Source organism: Anser anser (genome assembly GCF_964211835.1).
Source record: "Anser anser genome assembly, chromosome: W".
Lineage (NCBI taxonomy): Eukaryota > Metazoa > Chordata > Aves > Anseriformes > Anatidae > Anser > Anser anser.
In genome coordinates, this window is record NC_139731.1 from 12,273,250 (window position 1) to 12,288,191 (window position 14,942).

General features: G+C 49.4%; 1 protein-coding gene across 1 annotated transcript in view; it reads right to left on the minus strand.

The window, feature by feature from the left end:
* Window positions 1–14,942, minus strand: part of LOC310888614 (nucleolar protein 6-like) — a 39,194-nt gene that overhangs the window by 16,082 nt on the left and 8,170 nt on the right. The window contains 10 exon segments of the mRNA XM_083815489.1: window positions 1,182–1,379; window positions 5,635–5,673; window positions 5,675–5,725; window positions 5,872–5,983; window positions 5,985–5,996; window positions 7,680–7,837; window positions 8,074–8,228; window positions 8,437–8,554; window positions 8,857–8,997; window positions 12,252–12,395. Of these exon segments, the coding sequence (XP_083671615.1) occupies window positions 1,182–1,379; window positions 5,635–5,673; window positions 5,675–5,725; window positions 5,872–5,983; window positions 5,985–5,996; window positions 7,680–7,837; window positions 8,074–8,228; window positions 8,437–8,554; window positions 8,857–8,997; window positions 12,252–12,395 (1,128 nt within the window).

The window sequence follows — 14,942 nt, forward strand, 5'->3', positions numbered from 1 at the left end:
CCAGCAGAGAGACTGAAATACTAAGTTGTTCCCAGTCACTGGGCTTCCTCGTGCAGGGTATTCCTCCCCCTCTGTCTCACACATCCTGGACCCCAAGAAGTCTCCCAATGGTCTCTGCAATCTGCCTGGGGGACTTGCAGCTTCTCAACCACTTTCCTTCTCAGAAGCAGGAGGCCTCCCACTCTGCACTGGGCACCTCCTTTCCCTCTCCTCCCCATCCTTCCAGGCAAACAAGCAGTGCGCCACTTACAGTAGAACTGGGGGAGGATTTTGATGTCTTACTCGAGGTATCTTTGAATTGAGGACCTGCCTTCCAGCAAGCTGCCCCAGCACAGTTGCTGTGGTAGACTGAGCAATCAACGCACGTTGCAACAAGGGAAATGCCATTCAGGTATTAGGAAATAAACTTTCACTATAGCAGTGATCAAACATCGAGACAAAAGCGGAAAAATGTGGGAAGTCTCCATCCCTGGAGATATCAGCATTCAACAGGACTGGGCTCTATGCAACCTCCTCTAATGTCCAAGCTGGATCAGCTCTGAGTGGGGAACAGGACCAGAGATCTGCACAGCACCTTCTTTCCAGAGCAAGCTCCTGGCTCCTGTGTTCTAATACTGCTTTCTAGTACTGCTCACAACACCTCTGCAGGCAGGAGATCACTTGAGAGTCAAGCCAGTTTTTGATGAAAGGGCATCTCTGCCCCTCATCTCCACACATTAACATTTATTCAGCTACTGCAAGCACAGCTAGAAAGCCCCAAAAAGGCAGAGGCTGCACATCTGCTGCCCAGATGTCACATGGATCCCACTGCCACCCAGCTCCTTATGTTTCACTCTAGCTTGCTGAGACTTCGACATGACCACACCGTGGAAGAGCACTGGGCTGATGACTTTTGGATACTGATGTTTTCCATTTAGCCCCTTTACTAACTTCTCCTGCCATTGCGTGAGTAACCAGCCCCAGAGAAACAAATCTGTGACCAGTATTTGGCCTCAATGGTGCATGCATGTGTTGGCCTTACAGCAGCTTCTCTGGGCAGCCTGTGCCAGTGCCTCACCAACCCCTGAGTATGGAATTTCTTCCTGAAAATCTCAATCTACCCTCACCTGCAACAGCAGGCACTTAATGACCTGAATTAATGACAGACAACCCCCTGTAGCTCCCCAAAGGACTATGCTTACTCTCAGCTCCTGGAGGTAGCACTGTACAAGGTCATAATCCACCACAGGAAAGAGGACATTCACTCCTGCGCTGTTCTTCACCACCCCCCGGGAAAATGACTTCACTGGCCAGTCCACGCTCTCCAGGTGCCGAGGAATCTGGTTGGAGTTCAGGTGGATGAGGACATCGTAGATGTCCAAAGGAGGGCAGAAGACAATCTGCATGGAAAAAAAAAAACAAGACTGGTGCTATTTAATATAGGGCACAGGCAATCAGGAGAGATGAGACAGATTTCCCAAGTCATTGTTTGTATTTCATCCTCTTCTCCTTAATGCAGTAAAATCAAAGATGCAACCAGGACATTGTCAAGAACAAGGTGGCAGCACCTGTGGCCATCTCCTGGTGGATAGGCTACATGCTCCCTGCACCAGAAAAGGGCACCAGGAAGGATACACCTGATTGCTGCAGCGCAAGTATCCAGTGAGCTAAGCCCTCTGCCAAGGGAGCTGCTCCCTACCCACACCAGACACCCAGCCTGAAGGGCTGCCTTTTCTACCCCACTGGGTTCCCAGGTCTGCAGAAAAAGCTAACTGGTATCCCTGTGACTAAGAGACAATCCCTAGAGAAGAGCTTTCTGGGGGGCAAGGTGGTTCCCTCCAGCTACGATCACAGACCCCGGGAAGGAGAGAATCAAAGGAAACCCCAGGGGACACAAGGAGCTGCAGGACAGCAGGACAGTCCCGTCTGTCCAAGAGATTGTCCCAAATGGCAGCAGCATCTTCCAGCGAGCAGAGGATGAGAACAGGCCCCATTAGTGGAAGAGAATCCCAGACACAAATATTTGGGCAGGAAGGATCTAACACTCTGGATGCAGTTGTATTAAAATGGAAAACTTAAAACTGCCTGTTGTACATTTTTGTGGAGTAAATTACATGGGGACACAGAGCCACTGGACACTGCTCAGCACAGCACTGTCAGAAAACCCACTGCTTGGAGCTGACTTATAGCCAGGTCAGGGAACACACACGAATAAAGTCAGTGACCAGCATCAAATCCCAGCTCTAATCTATCCAGAGCAACCTTCCCACCCAGATGAAGCCTGTGGCTTATTGTATCCCTGTGACAGCACAGACATGGAGCTCACAAACCCCTCTCTGCATCCACGTGAGAACAGGCACATCCCCAAGTGACCCAAATATAAAAGGTGAAGAAAAAAAAAGCAGCCTTGGAGCACACTGGTAGACATGTGAGAAGCAACTCCAAGTTGCCTTGGAAAGTTTTCTCCCCTCCTCCCAGCCCCACATTTTGCTTACAAAAAGGTTAGCAGCTCAGGAAACACTGACCCAAGTTTATCCCTAAGGAAAATGAAGGACAGCTATAGAGGCCAGATGGACGGGAAAGAATCCTGCTGCAATGAACAAGAGGAACTGGGTTGGAAGAAGGACCAGGGAGGTCAAGTTGAGGAGTTAAGAGGATGCTATGGACATGCAACAGCTCCTTTTGGGAGCTAGAGCCCTCCGGCTCACCTCAAACCTGCAGTTTTGATCACAGGTCCCCATTACAACTGCAGCACACCGGGCACTTCTCACCCATACAGCCAAGCCCTCCTCCTCCTCTTCCTCGCCCCCTCACACCAGGGCTCAGACATCCAGCCCCAAGCAAAGCCCAGCCCCGGGGCAGCTCAGGCCCACCCTAGCACAGCCTAACCCCAGCCTAAGGTAAACTTGGCCAAGCTGCCACCCAAAATAAGGGTTTGGGCCTGACCAGAGGTTGCAGTGACACCTCTCCCTACCTCTGGGTTGTTTCTATTTCTCAACTCAATTGAGCCCAAGACACTTGACAAGCAGCAGGTGGCTGGGGTGAGTCTGAGCCAGGGAATTAATGCTCCCTGAGACCTTTTCCAAGGCCTTTTCCCAGCCTCCAAGCAAATGACAGCACTGCTTTGTTTCACCACATGACTCCTCAAGTAAGGGCTACTTGAGTGAACGTGCTGTTTTCAGCTGGCCTGGAAGCATTCACACAACAAAGCAGTGAGATCAGCAAAGAAAAAAAATCATTTTACAGCCCTGTAGCAGACACTGCCCCACCTCAAGTAGATCTCACCTCTGTAATACTTCTAGCAAAAAAAACACAGCAGAAGTGAAAGCCATGTCAATAAGCCCTTTTTTCACTGCCTAAACAGGAAAGAAAAAGCCCCTCCGAAATGTGACTGTCATATCTAATCACTGCTTGGCTTTTCAAGTTGTCTCAGCTTCAGCTGGCTAAGTTCGGACTTGGCACGCCAGAACAAGCTCCCCTCAGAGGCCGACATACCTCCCTTCAAAGGGCAGGTAAATGTGCCTAGATCTCCCTCATCTATTTGAGTAAAGGATGTTTTAACCTGGCCAGAAAAAAAAAAAATCTCAGAAAATGAAGAGGGATAAGATGTGTATGGCCTTTCTCCTCTGCTCAAACTAAAATAAAGCCTTCCTGAAGCATAAAGCCTTCCTGAAGCAGCTGCTGGCATCCTACCAAAACCTCCACCACCCTGGGTTCAGTCTCAGACTCAAGTGCAGAAGCCAAAGTCACTTAGAGGTGCTGTTGGACATTACTGTAAGACCAGGAAATTTTGCCTTTTTTTAATAAGTTTATTTCCTTCTTCACAGGCTATGGCTGAAGCTCTGCTCACCACAGGCCAGCCCCCTTTCCTGACACAGAGGGCCCAGCAGCTACAGAGGATCTACAGAGGGAGCTGAAAGGGCTGCAGCTCCCTCCATCGACAACAGCACTCGACTCCCAGAGAAGCCTGCATTATTTTACCCTGAGCAGTTTAACTAGGCATGAAGCCTGATGTTAAAAGCCTACTGTTTGGAATAAGGAACTCTATACGCAGGGGCTGCAGCTAGGAAGGAAAAGATGGAATAAGTGTCCCTGTGCTTCCCAGGACACTCCCCTACAGCCAAGCTGGCAGGTGAAGGAGGGAGGGAGCTTTGTGGGGTTTCTCATTTGATTCACTTCACACAGACAGTTTGCAGCTCAAGAAGAGAGCGAGCAGCCTCCTATCACAGCATGATTAAGTGATGTGGCCAGAGTGAAAGCATGAGCCAGTGGTAGAGCCAGGAACTGACCTTAAGCCACCCCAGCTCTCAGCCCCCATAAAACCTTTTCCCTCAAGCCCCCCCTTGGCCAAAAGCAGATCCCTACATACACTAGGGTTAAGGACACCCTGCTGACATCCTACACAGAAGGAAATAAACCTAAAAGTGTCACTCTTGTGGCTGGACATGGGCCACAGCATCACTAGTGGCCTCATACTCACTATTGAACTGGAAACACTACACTGGACACGTCTACTTCCCAGCCAGGCCAAAAACCTCTTTTCTTCCCTCATTTAACAACACTCACATTTTTCATAGTACAGGGAGTGCTGCAGATAAAGCCATCTTTTAAAAGGCATCAGGAGCCAGCAGGTTTGTTTCCTTCAGTAATAAATAATAAGGCAAGGAACAAGAAGCTACTAGCAAGGGCTTCCCCCCAAGGGGCTGCTCAGAGACACCCACCCCTGTCCTGGGAACGTGACCAAAATGGACATTAGAGCCCATAAAGATACACAAGGGCTGCCAGAATATCACAGCTGGCCATAATACTAAGGCCATAATGCTAATTCCAGGGAAAGAACACAAAGGAACAACGAGAGGGTCCAGGCAAATCTGGGTGGAAAGCAACATAAGGATGAACACAAGCCTGAAATAAACCAGCCCTGCAGCTTCCCCTCTCAATCACCAGGGGAAACATCACCACCAAGGCTGCAGCCCATCGCTGCAGCCTCAGCCCTGACCCTTCTCAGCATCCAGCTCAGGTACAGGCTGTCTCCCCCAGGACAGACAGTATCCCGAGGTCCCTGTCCCTGCTGTGCAGGAGCAGGAGGTCCCACCCATCCCAGCCGGGAGCTAAGTGGCAGGCAGCTGCAGATTCACACTGAGGACAGCCAATAATCACCCTATCACACAACATCCTGGATCCTTTTCAAGCTGGATTTGGCCTGGCCATGACACAGAAAGGAAGAGTAGTTACCGGCTGTTCTGCCTGTTATCATCTTCCTCTTCCTCTGTCCCACAATAGGCTCCCCAAACCTAAATGCCATCGGAAGAAGTCCTGCAACAGCACCTGTTGCTGAGCTCAGCTCAGGTTAAACTAGAAGGGTGAAGGCTAGGGAGAAGCAAATGATGTTTTGCAAAGCCCCAAGGCAGGCTGGGAGCCAGGATGAGCCGTTCCCCCACTGCAGGAGGCAAGGAGAGACAAGATTTATTAAATTGCAACTGGGCAGGAGTTTGGGAGCTCAGGTCATGCACGCATGCCTGCGCACAGGGGCAGGACTGGAGGGGACAGTCTCCAGCCCATATGATGATGGCTGGAGCTCCTCCATGTCCAGCTCCTCTCCCATCTGCTTTGCCAGAACCCAAAAAACCCTCGTGTGGGGCCCCAAGTAATTACCTTCACGTCCTGTCTGCCAAGCAGGTCCATGAGCTGCTCCCTCCAGGGCTCGGAGAGACTCTGAGGCCAGCACGAGAAGGCGCTGCAGGATCTGGGGAAGAAAAAGAGCTGGAGGGTGAAACTCCTGGATGCAGGGGGAACCCCAGTCACCCATAGGGCTGGTGGAGCTCCCCCCAACACCGGGAGCAGGGAAATACCCCAGGCACCACGAGGCATGGATGGGGAGCCCCAGCTCACCTGTGCCGAGGGTCGCTCTCGGGTCCACACCGAGCTCCACTGGTCTTTGGGGGTGGTGATGAATGTGACAGGGAGGCGAGAGCGAGCGGCCATGAACTTGTTCTTGATCCCTGTGCACTCGGCATCTACAGAGGGCAGGCAGCTGGGTGAGATGCTCTGCTGCACCCACAGCCCTCCACCAGCCTCCTTGCCCATGTATCACAGTCCAGAAAAGGGCAGTGGAACACGCTTTTAACCTTTCCCACCCTCTGATCCCATGCAGCCAGACCTCAGCGCCCTGCAGACCTTACAAAACAAGCTGCAGAGGGATGTGCTGTGGACCACGGAGAACGTGTAGAAGCATGAGGGCAAAACTACAGCCATTCACATAGAGACAGGAGGCCACTGAAGAGAAGAACTCTCCAGATCACCTTTCCTCCCCCACAGCCACACCACCAGATAGACCTGTCATAAAACAAGCTCCCACAACATTTAATTCTCCATAAGAGTTTGCAATAAACCTTTTCTTCCTTGCAACCCCAGCCTGGGTACTTCCCAGCACATTTTAGACTAGGGGCAGGATATTTGCTCTTTTTTCTCATCTGCTAAACAGAAAGGGTGCTGATACACAACTGCTTGCATCTCCCCAGCTCTCAGCACACTGCTAGCTTGCAAAATATGCCAGCCCGAGAGCAGGCCAGAGGCTGTGGAACACACAATCCCTCCGCATACAGAACCAGGGCATGCTATGAGGGTGGCTGCAGCCCAAGAAGGTTTAGAGGTGGTGAGCCCAGCAGCACAGCTGTCTTTTGTCCCTTCCCACCACGCCTCGGCCCTGCTCTGCTGCCATACAGAGCCGGATGATCCTGGGGTTGAGCCCCACCACCAGCTCTGTAGGGAAAGCAGTGGGTAGCACTCACCAAGCCCTCAAGGACAGGCCTCCGCAGCAGAGAGGCGAGCACCAGCAAATGCTGCAAGTGGCTGGGAGAGAAGCAAGAGGAGCATCAGCTCTGCACTTGCACTTCCCTCTGCATCTGCTGATGAGAAATTTTAGAGACAGGATGCGGGGCTGGGTGGACCTTGGCTCTGAACTCATCCAGGTGCTCTCATATGGGCCTAGACACAGCTCAAGGTGCTGGGACTAACAAGGGCTGGGAGCTCACATCAGAAGCTAATGAAAGGAGTTTGCACCTGAAGAGTCTTCTGCTTTGCTTTTTAAGTGGAAAAAAGAGCTCTTTGGCCAAAAAGACTTCCCATTTTATTCATTAGAAAAATCTGGAGTGCAAAAAAATATATCAGTTTCCAAAACCCATTCTCCCAAACTCCCAAAAAAGAGAAAGTTGGGGGAGTGCTGAAACCCACAGAAACAGCTGCTCCCTCCATGAGCCTGCCAGCCTACCCAGCATTTGGCCAGCCAGCAGGAGCTGCTGCTGGAGCCTGCAAGAAGGCAGACATATCTGTGAGTGTTCAACAGATACATCCCAGGACCCAAACCAGCCTTTTCACATTCAGCAGGAGAGAAGGATAAACACCTGCTAGAAACATGTGTCCAGCACCACAAGCACAGAGCACTCTGTGGGTGTTGAGATTTTAGAGGGAACAAAGTGGAAATCCTGCTACACGTTCCCCTCTAATCATACTGCTCTTTAGTGTTTGTCTCCCCATGTTGGTGACCTTTGATGTGACAACCAGCTCCCCCCTCACCAGGAGGGGGGAAAAACTACTTCCCACAGCAAGCTCCTCACCATACCACCACCCTCCATCAAAGGGCATCTCCACACAGGCTCCTGGCCCCATTCTGTCTGTCCCACGCCCTCTGCCTCACATACCCGTGCAGGGAGCTGGTTAGATAGGGCCAATGCAACGTCTCCAGCTCCAGAGACTCCTCCGTGTCCTGGTACTTCAGCATCCCTTCCGGGGTGACCACTTCCTTCAAGATCAGGGGCTCTTGGTGGTAGGCAACTTGGAGATGGAAAACATAGCCATCCTGAGACGGGGGTGGAAGCACAAGTCAGGCTTAGCAACAATAAAACCAGGCTGCTGTGCTATGCTACACCCCAGGAACACAACAGCAGCCCGGCATCCGTGCAATCTTCCCATGCTTCTCGCTGGGCCTAGTACCCAAATCCTGGTTGTGATCACCTCCATAACCCCCCTTGACATCCCCCGGTACCATGTCACCCTCAGCCCGCAGCTCTGGAGGAAGCCCCCACGCCCCCTTACCTTGTACATGTCCATGTAGGTGACCGCAGACCTGCAGATCAGCTGGTGCTGCTGCTGGAGGAGCTCGGCCAGCTGGAGGTGGAAAGCTGCCTTGATGCGCTTGATGGCTTCCTTGTCCTGTGGCCAGCGGCTGCTACCTTCCATGTGGCAAATGACTGGATGCAAAGGGACAACAGGAGGCCAGTGAGCCCCACGCAGGGACGGGGTGCTCGCTGGGGGTGGTTGGGACTAGAGGTTATGGCAGGGGAGCAGGAGGAGCTGGAGCTCTGGTCCCGCTTACAGGACACAAATGCAGCAGTGACAAAGTCAGCATCGTTGCTTCCCTCACCAAATCATCTCCTGCTCACATCTCTCCCCACTTACTTTTCAGAGGGGCAATGTAGGCTGGGCAGGGCTTCTCCTCCGAAGGAAGCAGCAAGTGCTTGGCCCTGATTTGGGTATGGAAGGAATAAATTGGCTTCATGGGCATAGGAGAGAAGACCTGCGAGAGAGCAGCCACCAGGTCACTGAGAACAGGGAGCAGAAACCCCGTGGCACTGCACACCCTGGCCCCCAGACCTCCTGCCCCCAACACAAAATGCTTAGCAACTTGCGTGCTCAGCCCTAGGGGTGGGACAGCAGAGGAGACACTGCACCACCCCGAGGGCTCTCAGTGGCTACAAAAGGACGACTAATTCTCTGTCCCTCTTCACCCCAAAACCCAACAGGGTCAGCTCTCAAAATCCAACTCCCCCAAACACCTTGCAAACCACCCCTATGCAGGCCGTGCCCAGGGACACTCACGTCAGTGTACCGGAGGGCCGGGTGGACGCCCTGCACAGCTGTCACCGTCAGTGGCAGCCCCTCCAGGTTCCACAGCTTGTGGCTCAGGTCATCGTAGGAGCAGACAATACTGACCACGGCCTCCTCACCTGTCCCCAATTCCTGTGGACACATGGAGAGCACCTCTGCAGTTGCCTCTCCCACTTCCATGGCACAGACGCCCACCCTGCCTCACTTGCAGCTAGCACTGAGGCCAAGGAGCTGGGACTTTTGTCCCAGAGAGCAGCACCTGGCACAGGTGCTCAGCAAGGCAAAAAGGTAAATGAGTGAAGACAAGTAAATCTGTCTGCAACTCCCCAGCAGCTGCAGGCATCCTAGATGCATTTCAAGAGAGAGGTGAAATGATTTCCTGTTGCTGCCTTACTGCCTTGCACAGGAGCTCTACTGCCAACTTTCTGCCTAGAAAGGGAGAAGCTAGGAGTGATTTGGGGGTAAAGAGATCATGTTGGCAAGGCAAGAGCTCTGCTGCCACCTCTCGTCTGGTTATTGCAACATCAGCAGAAGCAGCAATTAACAGAAAGCTGCTCTGACTACACCCTTAACCAAGGCAGAGCTGCGAAGCATGACAAAAGCAAGGACAGAAAACATCCAGAGCATCTCAAGAACCCTGGGGAATGCGTATAAGCACTGAAAGAAGAATTGCTGCTGTCCTTGCAGCTTCCACCAACCTGAAGCACAGAAGAGCTTGAAATGAGAAAGAGACATCACTGATGCCAAACAGCTCAGTTCAGACACAGCTGAATCAAGTTGCATGCATTTAGCCTGCCCAGGCTTTACGGCAGAGCAGCAGCACCCTCTGCAGGACACACCACAAGTGACAAACCCTGGCCCAGGGGAAGCTGCCTATCCCTAGAGCTAGCTGCATCCATCTCCCCTCATCCACCACATCCCTCGACCACCCCAGGCTCGCCAAGCTGCCTGCACATGAGCAGCTGGAAGAGCAGAGATGCCCCTACCCACAGCCCTGCACGCAAGAGCAAATTTCTACTTGGTTCCTCAAGGACTGGTTACAATCAGACTCCTAAAAGGCTTTCAGGATCTGAAAAGTGCATCCTCTCACCCCTGGATTTATCACCCCTGCTCGTCCCAGGCTAGCTTGTAGGGACATGGTGCAGAAATTTTGCTGCCTTGACACAGCAAGCTGTCAAAACTATCATTTTGTCCAAACTGACAGGTGGCTCTGCCCACACTGCAGCTGAGTCTAATTTCACATGGCCAAGCTGGACTTAGGAATGGTCCCCGTACAAGAGACTCCTTCAGTCATATCTGTTCCCCTTAAGAGTTAAGGAGAAGAAAGAAAATTTCCTCCTTGTGAGAAAAATCTCAATTTTCTTCAGACAGGATCTTCTGTGAAGCTATTTTATTCGCGATTGCAATGGCGGGCGTCCTGCAAGCAGGAGTGCATTTTAGTAAACAACTCATAACCTTTTATTCCCTATTACCCGACACCTGATCACCTCCCCTGTTTCCTCATTGGCTGAGTACTACAGGTTCACAAGCTACTCGACGCTCCTCTATACCATATATGTACAATTTTTCTTTTTTTTTTTCAACCCTTTAATTTCTCCTTTCTTATGTTTTGAGAACTTGTGATCTTTGTTTTACTGTTCTCACACTGCTCATCCTGTTTTTCTCAGTCTTCTACCTTATTTTGGAACAGTGAGGCCTTCTACTGTCCACTTATCTACTTAGCATTTCTCCTTGTTATGACTACACAACTACCTTGGAATGCAGAAAATTAGTTCTCTACTGCAAAAGCACAACTTTGTTTCTCACAATTCCCCCCTCTTCTTTTCTTACTCCTGTTGTTGGTTTTGCACCTCTTCACATACCGCACTCTTGAGTTTTTCCAACATTAAGGTGCAATATTCTTCATCGGATGTCACGGGCGATGACAGATATACAATGCCATTATTGTTACAATACCAACAAATGGTTGTTTGAGCCAATTCTATTCAGGTAATCACGAAATCAGTTTCTCCCAAATATTTTTGAATGCCCAGGAAGTATCACCTTGAGCTACTCTATGTAGGATCTTGTTCCCCCCCCAATTTTTTTTGAGATCAGTCAAATTCATCCCATTTGATCTACACATATACAGCAACTACTATTAATTACAGTGCACGCTCCTCCTTGTGAGGTTATTAATAAATCTAATACTATTCAATTCTAGAGTACTACTTCCGCAAACTAATCTAACTTATTTTCTAGTTCTTCAATTATAGCTGAGATATTTACAATAGCTTTTTCTAATTCACTCACCTCTAACCAAGGTACAAACCACCTTGCAAAACCATGAAATGCCCTGTTTCTTTTTACTAGAGGATTATCTGGAGTCCGCTTAATTCTGCATGTGGTCTCAAGGGGGCTTTGGCTTTGTGGGTCTTCAATAATAGTTACATTTGGAATTATTGTCTCTAGGGTGCAATCTCCCTTCCATCCTAGGGGCAACACCTTCCTGGCTTTATTGCCATATAGCCAGTACCATTCCTTGCCATTTGGGACAGGCCATCCGGTTACAGGATTCTCATGTTGTACCTGGTGAGCATTATGTATATTAGCATTCCCATGGCTACCATATTCGGTACAGTATGGATTATTCCCTACTTCATGGATAATATTAATACACCCAGGGTCAGTACTATTGTCCCCTGAGTTTCTATCAATGTTGTTTAAAAGGCACCTTTGATAACACAGTATATTGTAGCCAGGACTATGTGTAGGGAGCTCAACTTCAAAACCTATTCCTTCCCAGGACTGAGTATGATCTGTCGTATTTAGAAATCTAGAGAATCCAGACACAGTTGCTGCTGGAAATAGCAATCAGGGGCAAGGCCTTTTCAGTCTTTCTAGGCATCTGGGTGCAAATCCAACAATTATTTCGAGACAGGACTCGAGAGATGTTCTGGATTAACTGGAAATGCTGATTTTTCCCTCTATCCTACCACCAATCCATTGAGAACAGGTATTACTAAGAGAAACTTAAAATACATCACTTTTATATATATATATATATACACACACACACACACCTATAATAGTTAAGAAATAATAATTAAGAAAAACAAAAATCACAAACTAATAAGGACTCTTCTGGTGGGGATTGAATACCCCCCTTTCTCCCACTTCCAGGGAGTGTTCCCTGGAAACACTCCAGTTCTGTGTAATTCAATCCCTTTTACTCATTAATTCATTAAGAATTCCTCTAAGGAGAAGTTAAAGGTTTACAATAGATAATTTCAACAGTTTTAACCTTAAAAGGCTTTGTTAATGCAGTCTCTCTGGTATCAAGATTAACTGATGCTTTTACCCAGGAATGAGTCCACCCTTTCTCAGCCGTTCTTACTGTCATCTCAGTAGTCAGGAGCACCTGGAAGAATCCGTCCCACTGAGGTTGCAGCTTTGATTCTCTCCATGTTTGCATCAAAACACAATCTCCTGCTCGGAATAGATAGATCAGGGCTTCCAAGGGTGGGGTTTGAGCTAATGATCCACAGGTCCTGAGAGAGGACAAAGAGGACGACAGCCTCAGTATATAGTTCTTAAGAAATGCGTCTTTTGTCTCAAACTGAGATAATCCATTCCCTTTGTCCATGTACAGCAATCCAAATAATATTTCATATGGTGAAACTCCCACATCTTTTCTTGGTGCAGTTTGAATTCGGAGAAGTGCCAAAGGTAAGCACTTTGTTTGGGGAAGCTGAGTTTCCAGAACTTAGTCAATTGCTGCTTACTGTCTGATCCTCTCCACCCTTCCAGAAGAGGAAGGAAGCCAAGGAGTGTGAAATTTCCACTTAATTCCTAGAGTCCACATTAGCCCTTGCAATATTTCTGACAAAGTGATTTCCTTGATCAGAGTCAATATTTTCAACAATTCCATACCTGGGAGTTATTTGTTCTAGAATTACTTTAGTTACTATGTTCGCAGTAGCAGGTACTGAAGGGAAAGCTTCCACCCACCCTGACAAATGATCGACCAAGACTAATAAGTATTTACATCTACCTACTCTGAGGAGTTCTGTAAAATCCACCTGTACACTTTGGAAGCGTTGAATTCCTGGTTCTCACCCCCCTTTGGGCTGACTGCAGATAATTTTCCTATTTACCTTTTGACATACTACACAACTCCTGCATACTTGTTCAGCCAGAGTATATATGTATTCCTACACATACATATTTCCATAGCACAGCATCACACGTTGCTTGAATTCCCCAATGACCCTCTTGATGTAAAACAGTTAATATTTGCCTCATTAGCACTTTATTCAGCATTTCTCTTCCCTCAGGGAAGATCTGTTTTCCTTTGGACTTTGTGACTCCTCATTCCTTAAAAACCTCTCTCTCTTAAAACTTTTACTTCTTTTTAGTTTTGGGTAGGGGTAGCTCAACAATTCCCTGAATCCCCTCTGGATTTATTCTTCATCCCCCCTCAGACACTAGATGCCCTAAATACTTGACTTCTCTTTCTACAAGTTTTAATTTATTTTCCAGTCCTTTCAAGCCCTGCTTTCCCAGAAAGTCGAATAGCTTGTTAGTGGCTTCCTTCACAACTGTTTTCTCCTGTGCTGACAATAAACGATCATCCACATTTTGTAACAGGAATTCCTCCTCGGGAGGTTGGAATTGCTCCAAAATCTGTTCTAGAACTTGCCCAAATAAATCGGTGGCCCTGTAAACCCCTGAGGTAAAACTGTCCATCTGTATTGTTGCTTCCGCCCCCACTTCAGAGTCTTTCCAGTCAGAGGTGAATATATCTTTGCTCTCAGGGTCTGAGAATGCCTCGTTAATAATACTGTTATTCCAGCTTAACAATTTACTATTTGAATGCCCAATTTCATCATCAAATCCCTTCCCAACAAGTTAGTCCCTGCCTCGGGTACATACAATAATTGCCCAGAGATCATTTTATCCCCTAGTCTCAGCTTGGTGTCTCCAAGAAGTGGCACTGTTATCCCAGCCCCTTCTACCCCCATCACATTTAGGGTTTCATTAGTTAATTTAAGCCCTGATACTTTACAGACCAGTAATGACCTAGCTGCCCCTGTGTATCGGGTTCACATGGCAAGGTTCTGGTAGCAGAGAGTGCTGCGGTGGTAGCCCCTGTGAGAAGATTCCAGCAGCTGCCCCATGTTAGATAAGGGCCAGTTTCAGCCGGCCCCAAAGGGGCCCACCACGGCCCAGAGCCAAGCCCCGAGCAATGCAGTTTGTGGCTCTGTGAGAGCACATCCAAGAAAAGGAAAAAAACTGCTGCACAACAGCAGCTGGGAGAGTGAGGAGTGAGAAACCTCCCTGCAGACACCAAGGTCAGTGCAGAGGAGGGGGAGTGCAGTGCAGAGGTGCTCCAGGTGCCGGAGCCGAAGCCCCCCCGCGGCCCACAGAGAGGCCCCTGGTGGGGAAGGCAGACCCCCACAGCCTACGGTGTACCACAGCAGAGCACATCTCCACGCTGCAGCCCATTCAGGAACAGCCCAGGAAGGTCGGCACCCCACACCAAAACAGGGGGGAGAGTGACCGTGAAGGAGCAGTGGAAACGAAGCACCACAGACTGACAGCAGCCCCCACTCCCGCCCCCCCCCCCCCCCCCCCCCCCCCACCACCACCACCCAGAGCAGGGAAGAGGTGGAAGAGAGTGGATGGGGGAAGGTGCCCCCAGCTTGTTTCTCTGTTTCTCACTGCTCCAGCCCGTCAGCAATAGGTAATAAATTTCATTAATCTTCCTATGCTAAGTCTGTTTTGCTTGTAACGATAATTGTAGAGTGATCCCCACTGAGGTACACTTGAGGAGCCCTTGAGGTACACTGTTTCATTTATCAGGGAACTAGCTTTCTGAGAAGCCCTGACTCCCCTATTCTGAATTTATAACAGCCATCTCTCCTCCTTCTTCCACTCCGGATATTCCTATTTGAAGTGGCCGGCCTGGCCACACTTAAAACATCTTCTCAAAGCCTGTCCCTGCTAGGATTTAGGCTGCAACACAGGTAGCTTTCCTTGTCTGCCATTCCTTCATCTCTCTTCCTCTCCTTTCCATCCTGGGCCCGACTCCTCCT